We start from the raw sequence: 21,806 nt of genomic DNA, 5'->3' as shown, positions 1-21,806 counted from the left end.
GGGTCCGCTTTACTATGGACCACCCAGATGAGGGGAAATGGCTACCAGGAGGTTCCTTTAACATACAGTGAATCTCCGCTTTAAAATTAACCCTGGTGAACTCTGAATGAGAAAAGTTTTGTGAGGAATCCTACAAAGTATGTTATGGTATAAAATTATATATGTTTGCATGTTACATGTTGTCTGTGTTGTCTGTGAAGTGTATGTGCGTCTGATCCTTGTGTCTGCTATAGTTCATTGTTCCCCTTAAAGTAAATGAGAGATATAATCCAGGTTTAGGAAATTAGGGGTTTGTGTTTAAAATTTGGCCATGACACCCACAGACTGCCTTTTTTAAAGCATGCATAGTTTAAAATAATATAAAAATTAAGGCAAGCTTGCTTAAATAATCTTATGTAAGGGCTTGATCAACCCAAAAACATGGCAAATATTTAAAAGAGTGGAGGTAGTGTGTAAAGGTTTGTTTTAAAGAGGCTGTAGAAGGCCATTGTTTCCTCTCCAAAAGTAAAAAGAGGGGGCAGGATGAAGGAAAATAACGAGCTGTAAGTTTAAAAATGCTTGCTCAATGCTTTGAAAATATTTTAAACTTGAAAATGTTCATAAACTCCAGCTATAAGTGGATAAGAGATGTACTCAAGGTTTAGAATGTTATGGGGTGTGTTTAAATTGGCTACAACATCCATAGACTGCCTTCTTAAGTGTGCATAGTTAAAACTGCCAACTTGTTTAAATTTCTAGTATAGAAACAATGTTGAACCGATCAATCTTAAACATTATAAATATGAGAATGAGGTGTGCAAATGTTTGTTATTGAGAGAGGCTCCAAAGGGGAGTCTTTCTCCAAGTGACTAGATGAATATTGACTAAAGGAAAATTGAACAGCTATTCCAATAAAGGTGATTTGTTTGTCAAAGGTAGAGCTTCCATAGCCAGGAATTGTCTATCTGAGTCTAGTTTTAACTTCAATTGTGTTGGACAGAAGGGTTATTGTTGGGCTCCTAATATCAGTCTCTTAAGGAAAAAACTCATCTGCTAAAGGGTTCTGTATAAAGTTGGTATTTTCATTCAAATCTTGTGAATCCTGTATCTTAGAGGGTTAGACTAAATGACCTCAGGGTCCCTTCTAACCCCCATTTTAGAGCTATGTGAAAGGCAATGTGTCTGATGTGGTGATGGGTTGAAATTCAGCCCAGCTCTGCTTTCTGGCAAGGAAAGATTATTGGTTTTCAGAGTTGGAACAAGAGTGTCATTGTTGTTTTTATGGAGTGATTATATAAGTTTTTATCACTTTCTCTATTAAGGTTTAAAGTCTAAGCACATATGAAAGTCTTGAACATTTCCCAATCTTTCTCTAGAGAGTAAAAGAGGGGTGTATGTGCATACCTACCCCTTTCTGTACAGAAAGGGGGAGCGGGAAGGGAAAAGGGAGATTGTAACCTTGAAAATGTTTGTTTGTGAACTCACAATATTTAAGGTCTGTGTCACAAGGGAGCCATGTGCTCTGTATGTAATATTTCACCATGTGACTATGAAATATGGTGTTCCTTCTAGGGAAATGCTCCATAGCCAGCAAATGTCTATCTGAGTCACTTTAACCTTGATTCAAATGGACAGAATGGTTTTAGTAAGGAAGTAAATTCCCTCTTAAACTGTTTATCCAATCTTAAGGTTTGCTAAAGGCTTCTATATAACGTTGGTACTTTTAATCTTCCCCTTCCTTATTTTTCCCTTAGTACACACATGTGCTTCCGTGATAGGGCATAGCCTGTGTTTCCTTCCCAGTCAGGCGTCTGTACTCAAATGTATGTGTATCCTAAGGGCAGTGATAGTGTTGAGATCCCCATATTTCAGAAGGGGGGGACTAGATTACTCAAGATCCCTTCCAACCCTTTCCAAACTTAGAAAAAGGAGGGAGAGAAAATGTGTTTGTAAGCACTGAAAAGTGAGTTTAAACCCTGGTGGTATAGTGAAATGGCCTGAATTCAGTCAAGCATTACTCTTTGGTGGAGAAGGATGGAAAGATAGATTTTTAAAGTTTGGCATGAAGAGTTTGAGGTGCCATTCAGAAAGAGGTAGAGATGGTATATCATGCATTGGAAATGAATGTCTGGTGTTATTTTTTCCACCATATTGTCAGCTATTTTTTTTAACTGCAAAACTCCAGCCAACAGTTCAAGTATTAATTAAGAGGTTCAAGGTTATGCTTTGCACATGAAACTTAAATTTAAATTTCTTTATGTAAAAATAAATAAATAGATAAAGAACCATTGAGAACCATCAACTGTTTAGAAGCTGCCAATTCCAGTTCAACATGCAAAACTCTGTACATTTTAGGAACATTTCCTGACTGATTTTCACATGAAATAATTTTCCCTTTCCAGCAGGATACTGAGATTCAGTGTGCAGAGAAATTCTTTCAGAACCTTAATGCAAAATTATCTCCCAATGGGGGGGGGGGACGCCACCTAAACAAGCCCCCTCCACACTTGGAAATTCATAGAAAATTGCTGTCTACCAGTTGACAGACTATGCAAACAAAAGGCTCCATTTCTTTCCTAGCAGGTACTCAGGATGGATACTTATCTCTCATTTGCATTTCACCCCGAAGCATTACCCTATGTTAATATAACCCTCCCTTTTCTAATGTAGCAATGATTGAGTGTTTTGCCAATTTTTTTCTTCCACAGCACAAAAAAAAAAAAAGAAAGAAAAAGTGAGGAGTGAGGAGATACAAACAGTAATTTCATTTCTCTTTGGCGCTTCTCTTTAGCTTATAAATAATCTGCTTCCATTTATTAAATCAGTTTTTCCATTATGTCTATGAAATTATTCTAACAATAACCAGGTATTGTTTTGTGACTGTATTTTGTCAGGTAGTCTTGCCTGAGTATTTCTTATTATGATGAATTTCAAAGCTTTTTCCGTTATTTTACCATTTTTCCATCTTAATTGGATATTTCACCTTCAGATCTTTAAGGTTCCTCTCCAATTTATAATGTCTTTGTATTATTTAATGATAATTCTTTTTTTAAAAAAATCTGATATCTTTGTGTCAAGTCCAATTTCATTTGAAAAATTGTTGTGTGAGTGGTAATCTAAATTTTATTTTGTTTTATTTTTGTATCTTTTTTTTTGGTATTTCTACTTTTTCTTTCTGTACATACAAATGTAGCATCTAACTCATTCTTTCCTGTAAATAATAATAATAATAATCCCTTTCAAACAAGATACATGAACCTCAAAGAGAATTCAGAACCACATAAGGAAAATGTTAATAACTTATCGATTGTGTCCTAATTAACAAATTTTTTGTCCTTTGTTTCCTCCACAGCCAAACTAGGTGAAGTAAATTAAACTGACTGAGTAGACAATAACAGCAGTAATTAAATAACTATGATCTTATATTATTTGCAGCTCCCCAAGAAGAAATTTCTAGAATATTCTCCCCTTTCTTGACTATTTATCATTATTATTTTTTAACTAATTATATCTTCAGGCCCCAACCCCCTGCAGGCCTATTTTCAAAAGGATGTTTTACAGGAAATCAAATTGACATTTTATCTCTTTGATCACAACCTAAGAAGGAGGACCTAGAAAGCTATAACGTTTCAGCAAGGTTTAGAAGTGCTGTTATAGAAGTACTGTTAACTTCCTCCCAGTGACTCGAAGGCAGACAAGAAAACCCCCTTGTTGGAGATACATGCAAAAGCAGCAAGAATTATCTCAAGTTCACCTGAATCCTCAAGATATACAAATGGCGTATAATTAATAATTTGAAGGTTTTGTGCATTATGTGTTATATAGGAATACTGAAATGTGTCAAATGACTTTGGGACAAAGGGGGAAAGTGAATTGCAAGGACATTCTCTCTCCTTGACCTCAAGACTCTGTGCCCTAGGATTTAAAAGCAGCCGGAATTGTCTCAAGATCATGATGGCCTCAAGACATACAACTGATATATGATTATGTTTTATGTTGTGTGATATTCGACAGAAACATTGAACTATGTCTGACAGTATGTTATTTCCACAAGGAGGGGGGGGGGTGAACCAATTTTGTGTTTAATTGTTTTTTTATGTTTAATGTATAGTGTCCCAATGATTTTTTTTGTATTATTGTATGCCTTTTAAAGGATCAGGATATTGCATAGTCCAGTATTTAGATTAGATCAACTTATGACCACGTTTTCTTGTCCCACCTGGCACTCTGCAGTGTGCCAGCCTTCTTACACAATTTTAGATTGTTTTAAATCATTTTACCAAGAATAAGCCCCAAGATCCATGAAACACCAGATAAATGAAGGTATTTATGTCTTGATTTAACAGGAATGATCCCTTTTAGAGTTAAATTTGACTAATTTGGACATGTTTTATGGGGCTGTATAAATTCTAATTGGGTCAGTTCTAATTGGGCAAGTGTATCCAAGGTGCAAGTAGCTTTCTTCCTTTAAGAGCAACTGGGCAACTCCCTACAGTGCAAGGCCAGAGCCTATAATAAAGGCCCATAGGAAGCCCAAGGCAAAGGCATCTCTCTCATGACATGTCCAAACCTGTGGCAGCTATGGGGGGTGCCAGGCGACATGGTCAATATGAAAGCCCTAAGGGGATTCACCAGGGATTGTTGCTGTTGTGCCACGATGGAGGTGTGCAACCAGAGGAGAGCTAGCTTTTGACACCTGAAGAACACACAAAAGGGTAAACAAACAAACTGCACTTTCCAGTCAATATTGGTGGACCATCCTGTTAAATGAAATACGTAGACCATTTTTGAGAAATGCTTCTCCCAAAGTACTAAAACAACACATCTGGTTATTCTTTTGTGGGGCAACAATTTTTAAGAAAAATTATAGCCCCAAATGGGGAATTGTTATAAGAATTTTGAGGTCATATCTATATATATATAATAATGGTTCATAAAACATGTACATGAATGTACAGAAACATGTCTGAAGCAGCACAGGAAAACAGGCCTGACTGACACCATTTTGACTCTCTCTCTCTGACCAGGTGTTCCTCTGCAAGGAAGAAGTGGGGTGGGGGGAACCTTCTCATTGTCTCAGGAATTAAAGTGATAATCCCTGGCATCCTGATACCTGAGTGCCAGACAAAAGGGTGTGATTAACTTGGCTGGGAAACAGGGAAATGTAAATATCTCTCAATTTTGTTGATTAGGTTTTGGGGGGCAGGGGGCAGGGTCCAGACTGCTCAGATTACTGCCACCAGACCTCCCCTTTCATGATGTACCTATGATGAATCTAGGGAGAGGGGTCTTGGGCTACACCCCTTCTGTGACATATGGATGATGCTTCTGGGGGGTGGGCTGAAACCAATTTCAAATCTCTTTTTAAGGGCAAGACGTCTTTGTTTGGGGTTCCTTCCTTGTTCTCCTGTGTGAGAGGAAGGACCCTGTTGCAACAGCAAAAATAAAAGTGCCTTGCTTCGCACGTCCTGGTTTGGTCTCTGTTATTTGGTGGGCAGGAGACGCTTAAACTTTGTCTGCTTGCCAGGATACCTGGACTCTTCCTGGGTCAAGGATCCACTTAATTCTAGGGCCGTGTAGCTCTGCAAAATTTTTACAACACTGTTGTTGTTTTTTACAGTAGCCAACTAGATGCTTCTTGGAAACCCAAAAGCAGGACCAGATGCCAATAGGCCTCTCCTATGGAGTCGGGGGGAGAGCTAGTCCTACCATCAGTTAGAATGAAGTTTTGGGTGTCACAAAAGGGCAGATTCTTTATTTAATTCTTTATTTTAGCCTAATTTATTTTCCCCTACGCCCCATCTCTTCTTACCTGTTCATATATGATTAAAAATAAATTAACAAATTAATGATAAATTTTTTTTACACATATGCCTACATGTCCCTGCGTCCAGATGTCCCGTGTGTCCCTGGGTCACTGCGCATGTGCCCCAGGGATACAGGGATTGGACAGCAGAGACTGCGCGCGCGCACTCTCCCCCCACTCTGCCTCCTCCAACCGCCGCTCCCGCCGGGGTGGAGGCCGGCGAAGGCCTCCTCACAACCCTCCCTGGCCGTGAGGAGCGGCGGTTGGAGGAGGCGGGGGGAGGAGAGTGCGCGCGTCCTTCCTGTCGGCGGCTGGGGGAGAGGAAGGAAGGAGGAGAAAGCGCCGCTTTCTCCTCCTCCGTTCCTGTCCCCCTGCCGCCGACAGCAAGGACAGGTCCCAGGGTTCGGAGAAGCGCTGCGCAAGCGCTTCTCCGAACCCTGGGATATCTGCTTCCTGTCGGCGGCTGCGGGAGAGGAACGGAGAAGGAAAAAGCAGCGCTTTCTCCTCCTCCGTTCCTGTCCCCCTGCCGCCGACAGCAAGGACGGGTCCCAGGGTTCGGAGAAGCGCTGCGCAAGCGCTTCTCCGAACCCTGGGATATCTGCTTCCTGTCGGCGGCTGCGGGAGAGGAACGGAGAAGGAAAAAGCAGCGCTTTCTCCTCCTCCGTTCCTGTCCCCCTGCCGCCGACAGCAAGGACAGGTCCCAGGGTTCGGAGAAGCGCTGCGCAAGCGCTTCTCCGAACCCCAGGATTCTAGCGCCCGTTATTGAACGGGCTGAAAACCACTAGTGCTTACATATAGTTCACACTGAAATAATCCTTACTTTTGATATTATTTCATTGTCACTTGGGTTCCTCTGACTTTTTCTTTTCTTACTTACTGGGGGGATGGCACTATGCCGTTAATCATTATAACTTGATCTTTTCAGTGAATGTATAATCCAAAAAAATGGCAGTATTTTACCTCAGCCCAGTATACAGGGACATCACTGCAGAGGATATTCACTGTGGTTCCTAGAATTGTGCGATCTGCCAGTTCTCCTTGCTTGAAGCTGTAGGACACATGGTCCTCTCCTGAGCCCTTGTAGGAAGCAAGGTGAAATTTAGTATATGGGTAATGCAGATTTCCACTTAGATGTCAAGGTGTCAATGCTTTGGTTCCTTGGTTTTGAGGAAGGCTCACAGTGGTGCAGCTAATTTTAGACCTTGGATTTAGTGGTCTTATCCCCCCACCTGCGGTTTAGACAGTAATTTATTTTGTGAAGCATACAATTAACATTTCTCTTCTCCTCCCGCCAACCAACGCTTGCTATTCCAGCTTTACAACTTCTTCTACATTCCTAAAACATTAGTGCAAAAAACCCCGCAAACAAATCTGAGGTTTTTTTAAAAAAATAAATAAAAAAATACAATACTTTAAGCACCTGCAGTTTCATAATTTCAACTCCCTTAAATTATAGCACCAGCACTAGCACGGGAATAAAATGGGGTTCGCTTCTCCTGGCCTGATGCTTAAAGGTACATTTAGCAACGTTTCATTGTTGTAAATATATGTGTGTGTGTGTGTGTGTGTGTGTGTGTGTGTGTGTATACACACACACACACACACACACACACACACACACACAAATGAGGATCTGCAATTATGTCCATGCCTACCAGGCCATCTCCTGACAATACAGTGCTTTTTAAAATAGGAAGAAAGGAAGGATGCTGTAGCGAACAGTGCCAGGAAGAGAGCTGATGATGGGAGGCCTGTTTGCTGCTGCCCCCATTATCTTCCACTCTCTGGGCTTCCAGACCCTCCAAATGTCCCTATTTTTCAGGGCCAGTCCTGGAGTTACAGAAGCCATCCCAGTTCTGATCCCAGAATGTCCTGCTTTGTCCTTAGGACATCCATATTTTCATTGGAGAAATGTTGAAGGGTATGAAGTTATGCGATCCCTGAGCCAAGGAGATAAGTAACTACTATACAACACTTAGGAGACATCTAAAGGCAGCCCTGTATAGAGAAGTTTTAAAAAAATGTTTAGTGTTTCATTATAGCTTTACTGTATATATGTTGGAACCTGCCCAGAGTGCCAGAGTAGCAGATGGGTGGGGTATAAATGATAAAATAATAATTATTATGGAATAGGATATCCTGATTTTCACTGCAGAAATTTTGGAGGGTATGGGCTTCTGGCTCAAGGTCTAATCCAGGCATAGGCAAACACATCCCTCCAGATGTTTTAGGACTACAACTCCCATCATCCCTGACTACTGGTCCTGGTAGCTAGGGATGATGGGAGTTGTAGTCCCAAAACATCTGGAGGGCCGAGTTTGCCTATGCCTGGTCTAATCCTAGCTGCTCTACTGAAGCAGTCAGTTAAGGTTTATGGTACACATCACAATCTACATGAAATATAAGGAAAAAATGGAAAGATTGTGCTCTCTGCTACCACATTCTTTCAACTGCATTACAATATTACTTAATAAGTGTTGGGGAGAGATTCTCCATGCCCCATAGCTTCTTACTTGTTCATCGAAGTGCTCTATTCCTTGGGTGATTTCATGTAGGCTGGGCACATCAACTGAATCCATTGCCACCACTGAGCACTGTTTTCTGTCCTGAATTCGGAAGCCGATCAGACGCTAGGAACAAAGCAGGAAGCAGAGAAGATTTTGGGATAAATTAAGGAATGCCCTCCTCCAAGTGTGCAGCTGGGGCTGTGCTTTAAACACAGGGTGGGTGGGTGGGAGGCAAGTTCCTTGCTAGAGATGATTAGGAAATCACAACCTCCAGTTTGTAATTAAAGGTAAAGGGACCCCTGACCATTAGGTCCAGTCGTGACTGACTCTGGGGTTGTGGCACTCATCTCATATTATTGGCTGAGGGAGCCAGCGTACAGCTTCCAGGTCATGTGGCCAGCATGACAAAGCCACTTCTGGCGAACCAGAGCAGCACACGGAAACACCGTTTACCTTCCCGCTGTAGCGGTTCCCATTTATCTACTTGCATTTTGATGTGCTTTCGAACTGCTAGGTTGGCAGGAGCTCACCCCGTCACAGGGATTTGAACCGCCAACCTTCTGATCAGCAAGCCCTAGGCTCAGTGGTTTAACCCACAGCGCCACCTGGGTAATTAACTTTCCATAAAAAATAACTTTTGTGTCCTGAATTTTACTTCTAGAAATATGGCAACCCTAAATTACCGGTAACACCAAGCCACAATTCTTTGAAAGCAAAACTAAACTCAGCAGAAGTCCTCCTCCTGGGAGGAGGAAAATGGAGGAGGCAGCACGTGAGCTCAAAGCTTTGTTTGGACGCATAGAAGCTCATCTACATACTGCTAAACCAAGCTTTAGTGCCCCATGTGTACTGGGCTGTGAATTAAGAAAGGCACCATGGGTTCCAGTGTAATGTGACAGAAGATCCTGTAGGGACAGAACTCCAAGACTATTCAGTTCAACCACCTGAGATGGTAAAATGTCTTAGAACGTTTTGATGTCCACCACCTAGAATATATTTGACACTTACGTGTTTATAGTCGTAGACAACAGTTGCTGAGGTTGCATTGCTCTGGATATGAAAGGCAGCAACACTTTCCTGTTTGTTCACCATCACAGTTTGCTCAACCACTTCGCCATCTCCTGTACTACTAATGGTTTTAATTATCTACAAAGGAGACAAGTTTCAACAGGGAAATGCATTTTCTGTGGTACTTTGCATGGTTGATCTCAAAGCACAAATCTGAAGCATTTTAGCTGGTGCTACAGAGTCATATCAAAATAAAGGAGACATGGCGAGAGGGTGTGATCCTGCTCCCCACCTCATGCATTTAATAAACACACCAGCACTTTCCAGATGATTAATATGTGTGTAGCAGTGATGGATTAAATTTTTAATCACTAAATAAATGCCGAATTAGCAATCATAGAGAAGGGAAGTTGTCTGTTCCCATAATTCCTCCTGTCTCTGTGTACATTACTGAGGTCCAATTAAATTCCTTAACAATGATGTAAGCATTTATTAAAGAGAGACTTAATTCTGGTGTTACTATTTCCACCTTCAAATAACTTGTGGAGGGAGGAATCATACTATTCCTTCCACCGTGTCCCTGTGTGCAAGGGCAAAGATTTTCTCCACTTATGCTGCTAGAGATCTTTTAGTTGGAGGACCTGGTATTTAGAACTTTGGGCTGGTATCTGGCAATTTGTGCACTTAAATCCTAAACTAAACAAAGTCCCAAATAACCCAATAGACCAGGGAATAGGGAACCTGTGTCCCTCCACATATTGTTGGACTACATTTCCCACCCACCTTGACCCTTGTCTATGATGACTGGGGCTGATGGGAGCTGGAATCCAACAACATCTGGAGAGTCACAGGTTCCCCACCCTTGGTCTAAGGATTGCAGAGATAATAGGTTGTATCCTGCTAAATTCTTCTCAGATTGGATCCATTGAAATTAATGAACCTAAGTTAGTCATGTTCATTAGTTTCAAGGGATCTACTTGGAGTGGGATCAGCACTGGATACAACCCAATGTATGTGAGACACTTTGAGCACCCCAAAACACTTTATGAAATGGTAATATGATGATATCCCGATGGAAACCCCACATTGAGAGGACGTATACCTCTGAATCTCAAATACCATCAACAAAAGTCAGTTGACTACATGACCTCCTTCTCATCCAAAACTAGACTGGCAGGGTTCATCGGCACCAACGCTGGCCCTGCACCTCACCCTATGGAATGAGTGGCTGGTCTGCAGGCCAATGTTTAAATTTCCTATAATCTGTCAGAGTGATTCTCCCTTGGACACTGCGAGGAATTTCAAAGGATGATCAGTAGCTTAGCCGCTGCTGTGGCCAATGATCAGCCGACATAGGAAGGCACTTCACCCAGTGTGTGGCACAGCCTTACACTTTTGCATGACACTCGCTTTCTTTTCATTTTTTTTTAAATTGATTTTTATTATTTTTTTCCTTACATCAGTATAAATCAACACAATACAAACACAAAATTATAAACCAATCTCGTGAATACACCAACTAATTGCACCTTCTCTTAAAACCGTTCTGCCGAACTTGACTTCCCCTTTACATCGTTTTGGTTTTATTTGGTCAGAATCTTGATTATCCGCTTTTTTACCTTCTTTACACATTATATCATCATACATAATCCAGTCTTCTAATCAGACCATATTTTAACAGCTGTAGATATTATGTCAATCCTGTAAGTGATTTTACCATATTACAATGCCTTCTAAGATATTCCCAGAATTTACTCCACTCCTTGTAGGTCTTTTGATCTTTTTGCTCTCTTAACCTTCCGGTCAACCTGGCTAATTCTATATATTCCGTCATCTTTCCTCTCCACTCTTCTACTGATGGTATTTCTGTTGTTTTCCATCTTTGTGCAAGTAGGATTCTAGCAGCAGTGGTGGCATACATAAATATTTTTACATCCTCTTTTTTAATTTCATTCCCTATTAAACATAATAGAAACAGTTCTGGCTTTTTAGGGGGAATGTGTACTGTAACATTTTTTTGATCTCATTATATATTATTTCCCAGTACGGTCTCACTTTTTTACATTGCCACCACATGTGGTAAAAATTACCCATTTCCTGCTTGCACTTCCAACACCTTTTGTCCTTTATTTTATAGATTTTTGCCAGCTTAACCTTTTTTGCTGCCATAATACCATAATTATTCTGTAATCTCTCCACCTCTTTTTTGCTTAGATTTTTAACCAACATTTTCGTTTTTGTAGTGTTCAGTTTGAAGCCCGCGAGATTGCCAAATTCGTTTAACTCTTTCAGAACCTCTTTCATACTATCTTGTGGGTCCGCCAACATCAGAACAAGGTCGTCGGCAAAAGCCTTTTGTTTAAATTCCTTCCGCCCTACTTTTATTCCTTGTATACTCTTGTTTTCCCTTATATTTTTCAATAACACTTCCAATACTGAAATGAATAACAAAGGTGACAAGGGGCAACCTTGTCGAGTGCCCTTACCAATGCTCAATTCCTCGCTTAACACTCCATTTACTATCAATTTAGCTTTTTGTTCTTTGTAGATAGCTCTGACCCCTTTCAAAAAAATTTCTCCCACACCCATTGCCTCCAGAATTTTTTCCATAAATTTCCATGAGATATTGTCGAACGCCTTCTCAGCGTCGACAAAAATTAAGGCAGCTTGTATATCAATTCTTCTATCTAAATATTCAATTACATCAATCACGGTTCTTACATTATTTCTCATTTGGCGCCCAGGCAGAAATCCTGATTGATCTTTATGTATAGTTTCATTCAATACCTTTTCCCACCTGTTTGCCAAAATGTCTGCGTAAATCTTATAGTCCGTGTTAAGCAGCGAAATAGGGCGATAGTTTTTAACATTCATCAAATCAGTATCTCCTTTTGGGATCAATGTAATGAAGGCACTTTTCCAAGAGTTCGGGATCTCCCCCCTTCTAAGAATATCGTTCATTAATTTCAACAAAGTCGGGGTTAATTGTTCTGACAATTCTTTATAAAATTTCGCTGAAAGGCCGTCAGGCCCTGGGGCCTTTCCCACCTTTAGCCTTACAATTGCTTCAAGTAGTTCTTTCATTTCAATAGGTTCATTTAGATATTGCCTTTGACCTTCAGATATTTTCCCCAACATATGAGATTTTAGATACTTTTCTATATCCTTCTCCGCCTCTTTACCCTTTTGATATAAATCTTTGTAAAACTTCTGAAATTCTTTTCTAATTTCTTTGGGGTTTTCAGTGATCTTACCACATTTCATTATTTTATTCACAGTATTGTATTTCTGTTGTTTTTTAAGTTGCCAGGCTAGAAGTTTACCACTCTTATTAGCATATTCGAAGTTTCTTTGCTTTATCCATTTCAGTTTCCACTCAAGCTCTTGACCTACAAGCACTGAGTATTGTGTTTGCAGTGTTACAATGTTTTGTTTTATCTGAGAGTCTCCCGGCTTACCAGCTAGCATTTTTTCATTTTCTTTCAACTGTTGCAGTATTTCTAATTTTTTCTTTTCTCTTTCCCTTTTCTTAATACTGCTTTGCTGAATTAGGAAACCCCTTGCGACAGCTTTACCCGCATCCCAAACAATGTTCAAATCTGTTCCTTTGTCTAAATTTAACTCAAGGTATTGTCTTATCATTTCTCTCGCCTTCTCCACCACAGTTTGATCATTAAATAAACTTTCGTTCATTCTCCATCTATATGATATCTCTTCTCTTTTTAGTTCTAGATATATAGGATTATGGTCGGAGAGGGTTCTTGGCTGAATTTCTACTTTATATATTTTTGATATCAATTCTTTTGACACCCATATGTGGTCTATTCTCCCTGCACTCTGATTTGGATTGGAGTAATAAGTAAATTCTTTTACATTAGGGTGTTTGTACCTCCAGATGTCAATCAGATCCATGTTTTCTACCATCCTAAAAAAACTTTTGGGTAACTTCCCCTCAAACATATCTTTACCCCTGGCAGTTCTGTCCAATTCTGGGGACACCACACCGTTACAGTCACCCATCAGAATTATTTTTTGGTCCAAATACTCTTGTAGGTTTTTCTCCATTTTTTTGTAAAATTCTGCTTTCCTTTGATTGGGAGCATAGACTCCTATAATCAAAATTTTCTCTCCTAGCACTGTTACTTGAACAGCTATAACTCTTCCCTCATCATCCTTGTAAATCAAACTGGGTTCATATTTCTCCTTTATATATAAGACAACACCTCTCTTTTTTTTCACATCCAATGTTGCAAAATCTAAGCCTAATTTCTTATTAACAAGAATTCTTCTATGTTTTTTTGAAATGTGAACTTCCTGTAAACAAATAATATCTAGTTTTTGTTTTCCTAATACATATTCAAATTTATTCCTTTTACTTTTACTATTCAAACCATTAACGTTCCAAGACTGTATTTTCAATGCCATATTTTTTATTCAATTAGTATCAATATTATATTTATTTTTCTTCTTTTTCGTTTGGTTATTACACTTCATTTTCCTTATCCTTATTATCTTCTATTTCTAATTCTCTATCTATGTCCTCGTCCTCTGGTACTTCCTCTCCACTCTTTTCCCCTGCATCCTCTTCCTCTCCTCCAATTGCCCCTTCTTCCTCCTTTCTTACCCATCCTAACACGTCCTTGTATTTCCTTCTAAATTTTTCTATGTCAAGGGAGCTTTTAGGTGTAAACCTCTTTCCTTTAAAGTAAAATGAGATCCCTTCTAAAATTTCCCACCTGAAGCTGATATCATTTTTCCTTAGAACTCCAACAATTTCACGATATTTTTCTCTCTTTCGAAGGATTTTGCTTGGGATCTCTTTAAACACAATAATCTCTTTCCCATCTATAACCAATTTTTTTTACAAAGCTCTGACTTAGGATGGCATTTCTTAGATCCATAGAGTTAAACATTACCAAACAATCCCCCGGCAACTTCTTGGCCTTCACTTTAGGGGACTTCACTTTGATTCTGAATGCATTCAGAATTTTTGCCTCTACTTCATCTTTATTTAAGCCCATCCAATTAGCAATTTCTACACACAACTTCTCTCTAATATTCTCATTTGCTTCTTCCTTTATCCCCCTAAATTTTAGATTCATTTGTTTCTGTCTTTGTTCCAACAAGGCTAAATTGTCCAGGATATCTTCCTTTATCTTATCTAGTTTTTCTATTTCTCCTTTTACCCACTCTGTTTCTTTCTTATTTTCTCTTACCTCTTTTTGAACTTTTTTAGTGGTCTCTTCCACTGTCTTTGTCTTCACTGATAGGTCTTTAATCTGTTGAGACATTTCCTCCACTACCTGTTCAAACTTTTGATCAATAGAGCTTTGCATCTCCCCTAATCTCTTTTCTATATTCTGCTCACTTTGTCTAATTTCTTTTTTAATCTCTCCTAAAAGCCCTTCCCAATCCTTGACTTCTTTGCCCTCCTCCTGCTTAGATCCCCTTCTTTCTCCAGGGGTTACTGCTTTTGCGCCTCTCATCTTAGTTTTTTAACTATCTTCCTGTGTGCTTTCCAGGAAGGAGAGGTTTTAAAATTTAGGTGTAGTTATTCCTGTTGCCACCAGGGGTCACTTCCCTCTTTCTATTATACACACCTGCTCTTATTTCCTCTGCCTTGACCAATTAGTTCTTGTCTTTTTTTTGTTACTCTTATTAGAGTTATTGCCCGAAGCAGAGTTTTAAGAAACCATATAACTCTACCATATAACACTATTCTAACTTTGTTGCCCAGCACTCTGTAAAGATACAGTTATTACATATAATGTCATTGATACAAATGAAACAAATGTTTCCCCCCCCTAGTCACTTTTCCTTGCAATAATTTGTTTCTTTTCCAGGTCTCTTTCTATCGTCCTTCTTCTCAGTCTTCCTTCTCTGTATCTCTGTTTCCTTCCCCTTTCTCTTAGCACACAGTCTCTTTCAGCGCACAGACCCCTTTAACGCAATTAGTTCTTTCTATTACCGTAACTTTGTTACCATCCTCTGTGAGCAGTTCTTCTTTTTATTTTGCAAAGTCCCAAGCCCGCCGTCTAAGAAGCAAACAGTGGACCTCACACCAGAGGCAGACAAGCAGAGTCCAAGGAGAGTTCTTTTAAGTCAACAAAACGAGGCAAAGGAAAGGAGAGTTCACGCTTCTCCCTTAAGGTTCTTTTACAGACCTCAGCATATAAAAAGATGAGAAAATTGTTCGTCTCAATGGAGTTTTGAAGACTGCCTCCAAATCCTTTCCACTTTGAAGTAATTTTCGGACTTTCAGCCCTTTCAAACCTCCTTTGGATACCGATTAAACGGTATCAGCTCAATTATCATCCGCTTCTCAGTTCATGAACCGCAATCTTTTTTCCAGACACCCCCAAAGTTCTTCATACAGTTTAAGCAGGACAGCCATGGGAGCTCCTTATTTCAAGGAAAGGCTTTTCATGAGGAAGGTTATATTTTAATACTAAAAAAAAGAACCCTTTCTTGAAATACGAATCAGGTAACAAGACTAGAGAAGGCAGAAATCATTGTTTTAATTTCTGTGCCTACCTTAGAATGGTAGGATTTGCAGGATTGTGCCTTGCACACAATTAAAACTTAATATTTTGGGATAATTGGTGAGTAATTTTAGCTGCAATTCTATGGCCCATGGGATTGTGCCCAAGGGGCCATAGGATACGCCAGAGCTCCTTTTGCAGTCTTGGAGATTGAGACTAGCAGTGGCTTTTCATGTTTTCAGGCAGGATTTTCCCCCAGCCCTAACTGGGGACATATGGGAATTGACCCCAGGACCCTTTGCATGCAAAAAATGTGCCCAACCACTGAGCTTTCTCCTGTGCTCTTCAGGGAAGCAAGCTAGTTTAAGAGGGTGCAGACCAGGCTACGTAGGACGCGGGTGGCACAGTGATCTAAACCACTGAGCCTCTTGGGCTTGCTGATCTGAGGGTTGGCAGATTGAATCCCCACGAGGGAGTGAGATCCTGTTCCTCTGTCCCAGCTTCTGCCAACCTAGCAGTTTGAAAACATACTAGTGCAAGTAGATAAATAGTTAGGCTACCGCTGTGGCGGGAAGATAATCAGCATTTCTGTGCACTCTGGTGTTCCATTGCACCAGAAGCGGTTTACTCATGCTGGCCACATGACCCGGAAAGCTGTCTGTGGACAAACGCTGGCTCCCTTGGCCTGAAAGCGAGATGAGCGCCACAATCCCATAGTCCCCTTTGACTGGACTTAACCATCCAGGGGTCCTTTACCTTTTACCTTTTGCCTTTACCTTTTTACACAGGACACACAGCTCTGTCACCTTCATGGCTACCCCTCATCCTCCATCAACTGCAACCTGAAGCTGGTGCCTCATCCTGCCTAATATGGCAGACCATACTTGGCATTCTGTGTCAGTACTTACTATGGGTTCTGATGACATGTTGACCTGACAGCCGACTTTGGAGTCCATCTCTGCTGCAATGTCAGATGAAAACTACCATAGACAGTTCACTTTTATAGGAAGATCTATGGGCAGGATGAGGCTAAAGGTTCCTGACAAACTCGATTATGGGAAATATGATCACTAGTAATTGCATTTGACCTGGCATTTGACCTTCCTTTAGCTGAAGGGGGACTTTCTATTTGAGCAGTATACCATGGAGAGAGCTTTAGAGAGCACAGGAACCCCCCCTCCCACAAAAACTAGAATTTTCACATTTTTAACAGCTGAGCGAGAACATTGGGAATTATAGGAACAGAACTACCTAAATTGTACATAAATTTATTTCTGTATGCTACTACAGCAGCAAGAATGCTGCTTGCCCAAAAGTGGAAAGAAGCAGAAGTCCCAGCAAAGGAAAAATGGATACAAAAACTGATGCAGAAATGGCAAAATGGAAGAAATCAAGATAACAAGCTTTTTTTAAATAAAAGAATGGAAATGGTTTATTGAATACTAGCTGTACCCGGCCACGGGTTGCTGTGGCTCAGTCTGTTAAATGGAAAAGAAAGAAAAGAGAAAGCGCACGTTTCTAATACCATATTTTCCGGCGCATAAGACGACTGGGCATATAAGAAGACCCCAACTTCTCCAGTTAAAATATAGAGTTTGGGATATACTCGCCGTATAAGACTACCCCTCTTCCTACGATCGTTTGTGGGCCGAACATGCCTGCGCTGCCCATATCCAAAATATCAGCACCGCCAAAAATAGTTTCTGCGCATGTCCGGAAGCCAAAAATCGCGTTTGGACATGCACAGAAGCGATTTCCAGCGCTGCACTGCCCATTTCCAAAATGTCCGCAGTGCCAGAAATCGCTTCTGCGGCTTCGTATAAGACGGCCCGGCGTATAAGACGACCCCCAACCTTTGAGAAGATTTTCCTGGGTTAAAAAGTAGTCTTATACGCAGGAAAATACAGTATGTTTAATTTCACAATGGTTGTGGGTATGCAATATTTTTTGTTGTTCCATTGGCTGTGGAGATATAGATATTGTCTGGTTTGCCAACTCTAGAACATGCAACATAGAATTGTCAATGCGAGAAGTAATCGTGTCTAGATGTAAAGCGTACAATTCCAAAGATTGGCCCTGAGCTTTGTTATTAGAGAAGACACACACACCAGGCTTCCATTGAAAGCATAGAGTGCCCCCTCCCACCCCCACCTTCAGAGTCCCCCTTCATTTTTCAGACTACCTCACCCACGCGTGTTCTGGAAAATCCACCCACCCAACCCACCCCAAAAATAAACCGTGGGGAAACCTCGCCCCACCCTATATATTTTCCCCAAATCCACTCCCCTCCTCCACTCAACGCCCCTGTCCCCCCACCCCAGCCACATTATGTCACAACACCCCTCTCTCTGGTCCCCCTGCTGGGTGACACCATCTTCCTACCGAGTGACGTCACCTGCCACCCCGACCCCCCCTCTCCCTCACATACCCCATGAGCATCTTGGGGAGGGCCTGGCCGCTTCCCCCAGCGGGCGAGGGGGCAGGCGGCCCAGCTGCAGCTGCTTCTCCAAGGTGGACATAGAGAGGACGACGGGGAGAGGCGAGGCGGCAAAGCGGCAGGGTCTGGCCCCTGCCCTCCCAGAGGGAACCGCCGGCCAGCCGCTCCCAGCAGCCTCTGCCCGCTCGTACCGGAAGGACGCCACCCAACACCCCAAGGCATCCTGGGAGTAAAATATTTAGTATAGTGTGTGTTGCTTTGACATCCAACAGGTGGCGCTGTTTTTCAAAAAAGCATGTTTTTACCTGTCACAAGTGTGACATCTGTATAATATAGGTATATAAAAACACGTGCGTATTCGAGTGCAACTTTCAAAGATTTAAGATTTTGAACAAACGAACATTTACATTTGTATTTATTTATATAGATTTACAGATAAATTGCAAACGGATAAAAACATTGGCAGGATCATTGTAATAATCTGCAGTTCCATAAGAGCATATATTCAAAGTAGATAATGAAATGAGCAACTTAAATGAATTTGGATATGCAGAAGGTATTAAAAAATAAATTTAAGCTGCAGAGAGAGGGGGAAGGAAGTCAAGCTTTGAAATGTTCAAATGATTGTAAAACTAATGAAATGTATAAACCTGAAAAGTATAAATACATTTTTTAAAATAATAATAATAATAATGATAAAAAAGCAGGCCCAGCCCCTTTCCCACAAAGATCGAAGGGGCCAGAGACACACCTGGCCCCTAGAGTTGGTGCACCTGCGCAGGGTTTGCATCACACCTGTTTCAGCCCTTGGCAGACCCTGCCCATGTGTCAGGAAGACTGCAACCATGTCGTTGTTTTCCCTTGCTCCCTCTCAATACGCATATCAGCTACAATACTGGGAAACAAGAAGAAGTTACAATGGTTATCTTATCAGATGGCCAGTTTAGCAGCTTTTACAGACCTAATTATTGGGAAAATCTACCTGTATACACAACTGATAAGCATATGTTTATGATGCTGAGTGCAACCAGGAAGTCTTCCATGTGGAACTGTAAAGCGTCAGCCTTTACAAATGGAAATTGCTACCTGCATACAAAACCGACAAGGTTACATATTTTGATGCCGCACCAGAGGCTACAGACCTCCATTTTCTGCGTTCTTGCTGTCACACGGAAGAAGAGATTCTGCACACATATCTGTCTACTCCTGTAGATAGCTATTTTATTGGACACCTCTATATACAGGCACACACACAAGTGGGGGTTTGCCTGTATATAAGAAAAGCAATTCAAATAATTATCCACCACTTTTCGGTAGTCGCACCCACCCTCCTGGCAGATGTCAAGGAGTTAAACGACTATACAACCTTTTGTAGACATTTGAAGGCAGCCCTGATTTGGGAAGCTTTTAATGTTTGATGTGTGTGTGTTTTCTCTTTCACTCTATATTTTTGTTGGAAGCCTCCCAGAGTGGCTGAGACAACCCAGTGAGATGGGCAGGGCATAAGAAATAAATTGTTGTTGTTAGATGTATTACTCTCTGTCTCACAAAGCATATTATGCTAGCAAATGTGTTTGTTTTTTGTATGTTTTTTATTTTTATTTTATTTTATTAGATTGTATTGTTACCATTCACATTAACACGCCATACAGAAAAAGAAAATAAATTTCCATCACCACCGAAGAAAAAGGAAAAGAATCAACACATCAACTAATAACCTTCAAAACATAAAATAAAAGTGGTCTTTTTCTATTGACCAAACTTCCCTTCTATTCCTTATTACAGATTCTGTATTATTTATTCATTGTCATTGAATAACTAGTTTTGTTCAAATTTAATATCCCTTGATTGATTCATATGTTCTACAACATTCTTAATACTGCTACTGAAATTATTTGAACACTGCGAATGACCTTAGACTACAATTATTATCTTTCAAATATATTTTTAAAACTTCCCATTTTGAAATAAATACCAGTTTTGGTTTATTTTTTATTTTTTTCTGACATGCTATCTAATTCCGCGTATTCATCTAGTTTTGGAATCCATTCTAATTTGACAGTTAAATCCAGTCGCGAATGACTCTGCGGTTGTGGCACTCATCTCGCTTTACTGGCCAAGAGAGCCAGCGTTTGTCCACAGATAGTTTCTCCGGGTCATGACTACGCCGCTTCTGCCGAAACCAGAGCAGCACACGGAAACGCCGTTTACCTTCCTGCCAGAGTGGAATACTTATTTATCTACTTGCACTTTGACATGCTTTCGAACTGCTAGGTTGGCAGGTCAGGGACCGAACAACGGGAGCTCACCCTGTCACGGGGATTCGAACCACCAACCTTCCGATTGGCAAGCCCAAGAGGCTCAGTGGTTTAGACCACAGCGCCACCCACGTCCCCGTCTGAAATAGTACCACAGCACACTGGTTGAAAACCACTGGCTTAGCCAAATATGAGACGTGAGAATAAACCAAACTTTATTGCTGCAATAAAAGCTGAATGTACAAGGCACTTATATGTTGGTCTTTATAAGAGTAGCTGGACATTTATATTTCTGTTCCTATCTTACCCTGTCCTGCCTAATCTACCCATTACTCTGCAGCACCCACACCAGAGAGGAACAGAAGGGCACGGGCGCTGCATGACAAAAGAACAGGTTTATATCAATACCCTGACACGGAACTGAAATTCTTCCAGGCTGTTTTGGTCTTCTGTGGATATAATTCAGAGCTCCAACATGTCCCGAGCTGAGGCAGAAGAATACTTTATTGAGAACAGAAAATTACCTTGTAATTAATAGAGTAGATCCAGATTGTCCCTAGATATTGCTAACCTGATTTTTCATGCCCAGATGACTGCCTCTATTTCCTTAAAGAACACAATATAGCATCCCTTCCCTTGGTACTGGACATTCCCATTGAAGAGTCGCCATGCAGTGTGGTCCCTTCATCCTTCTGTCTCTCATTGTGGGCCTTTTCATGCCCTGGCCTGAGCTGCTGGGCGTCTCTGCATCGGATACAAGTATGAGCTCTCTTTCCTCTTACAATTTCTAAATCTTATGTGTATCATGGCTGTACCTCCCCCTATCTCTCTCCAATTCTTTAACCTGCCTCTCTACATAGGGTTGCCCCCTTCCATAAGGCCCAAGTGATGTGGAACTTGCTTTTTTGTAAGCAACACATGCACCCAATTATATTGATCATGCTATGGGAGTTTGAGGGACAAGGTAGGAGCTTGTGTGCCTACAAAGATTCCCAGGGCTGACTTTGCCCAGTGAGTGATCATGTGACCTTAATGAAGCCTGGATTTTGAAAGGAGCTCAATGGATTCTCCATGGTGGCTCAAAATGAAGAGCTGTGGAGTTGTATCCAACATATTTCTACTCAGAGTAGATCCATTCAAATAGATGATTCTAAGTTAAACATGACAATTCATTTCAATGCATCTATGCCAAGTATGACAACTTTGTATGTCCTTGCTTGTGGTCTGTGTCAACACCTGGAATTCTCATAAAGATGCTGACATTCTAGCACTCTGCCCAAGGCCATAGTAGACCAATGATACTCTGGTTGTTCTGTGAGTCACTCTTTT

The 21,806-nt window shown here is 40.9% G+C and overlaps 1 protein-coding gene across 1 annotated transcript in view; it reads right to left on the bottom strand.

Moving 5' to 3' along the window:
• The window catches only part of LOC118096798 (gastrokine-2-like), a 31,493-nt gene that overhangs the window by 3,890 nt on the left and 5,797 nt on the right, over window positions 1-21,806 (bottom strand). The window contains exons 3-5 of the mRNA XM_035138985.3: window positions 9,301-9,438; window positions 8,299-8,415; window positions 6,746-6,862 (exon numbers count right to left, since the gene is read on the bottom strand). Of these exons, the coding sequence (XP_034994876.1) occupies window positions 6,746-6,862; window positions 8,299-8,415; window positions 9,301-9,438 (372 nt within the window). The remainder of the gene's footprint in view (window positions 1-6,745; window positions 6,863-8,298; window positions 8,416-9,300; window positions 9,439-21,806) is intronic.

Source organism: Zootoca vivipara, chromosome 14 (assembly GCF_965207765.1).
Source record: "Zootoca vivipara chromosome 14, rZooViv2.hap1.1, whole genome shotgun sequence".
NCBI lineage: Eukaryota > Metazoa > Chordata > Lepidosauria > Squamata > Lacertidae > Zootoca > Zootoca vivipara.
The sequence above is the reverse complement of the archived record's forward strand: the minus strand, read 5'-3'. Positions and strand labels throughout refer to the sequence as shown.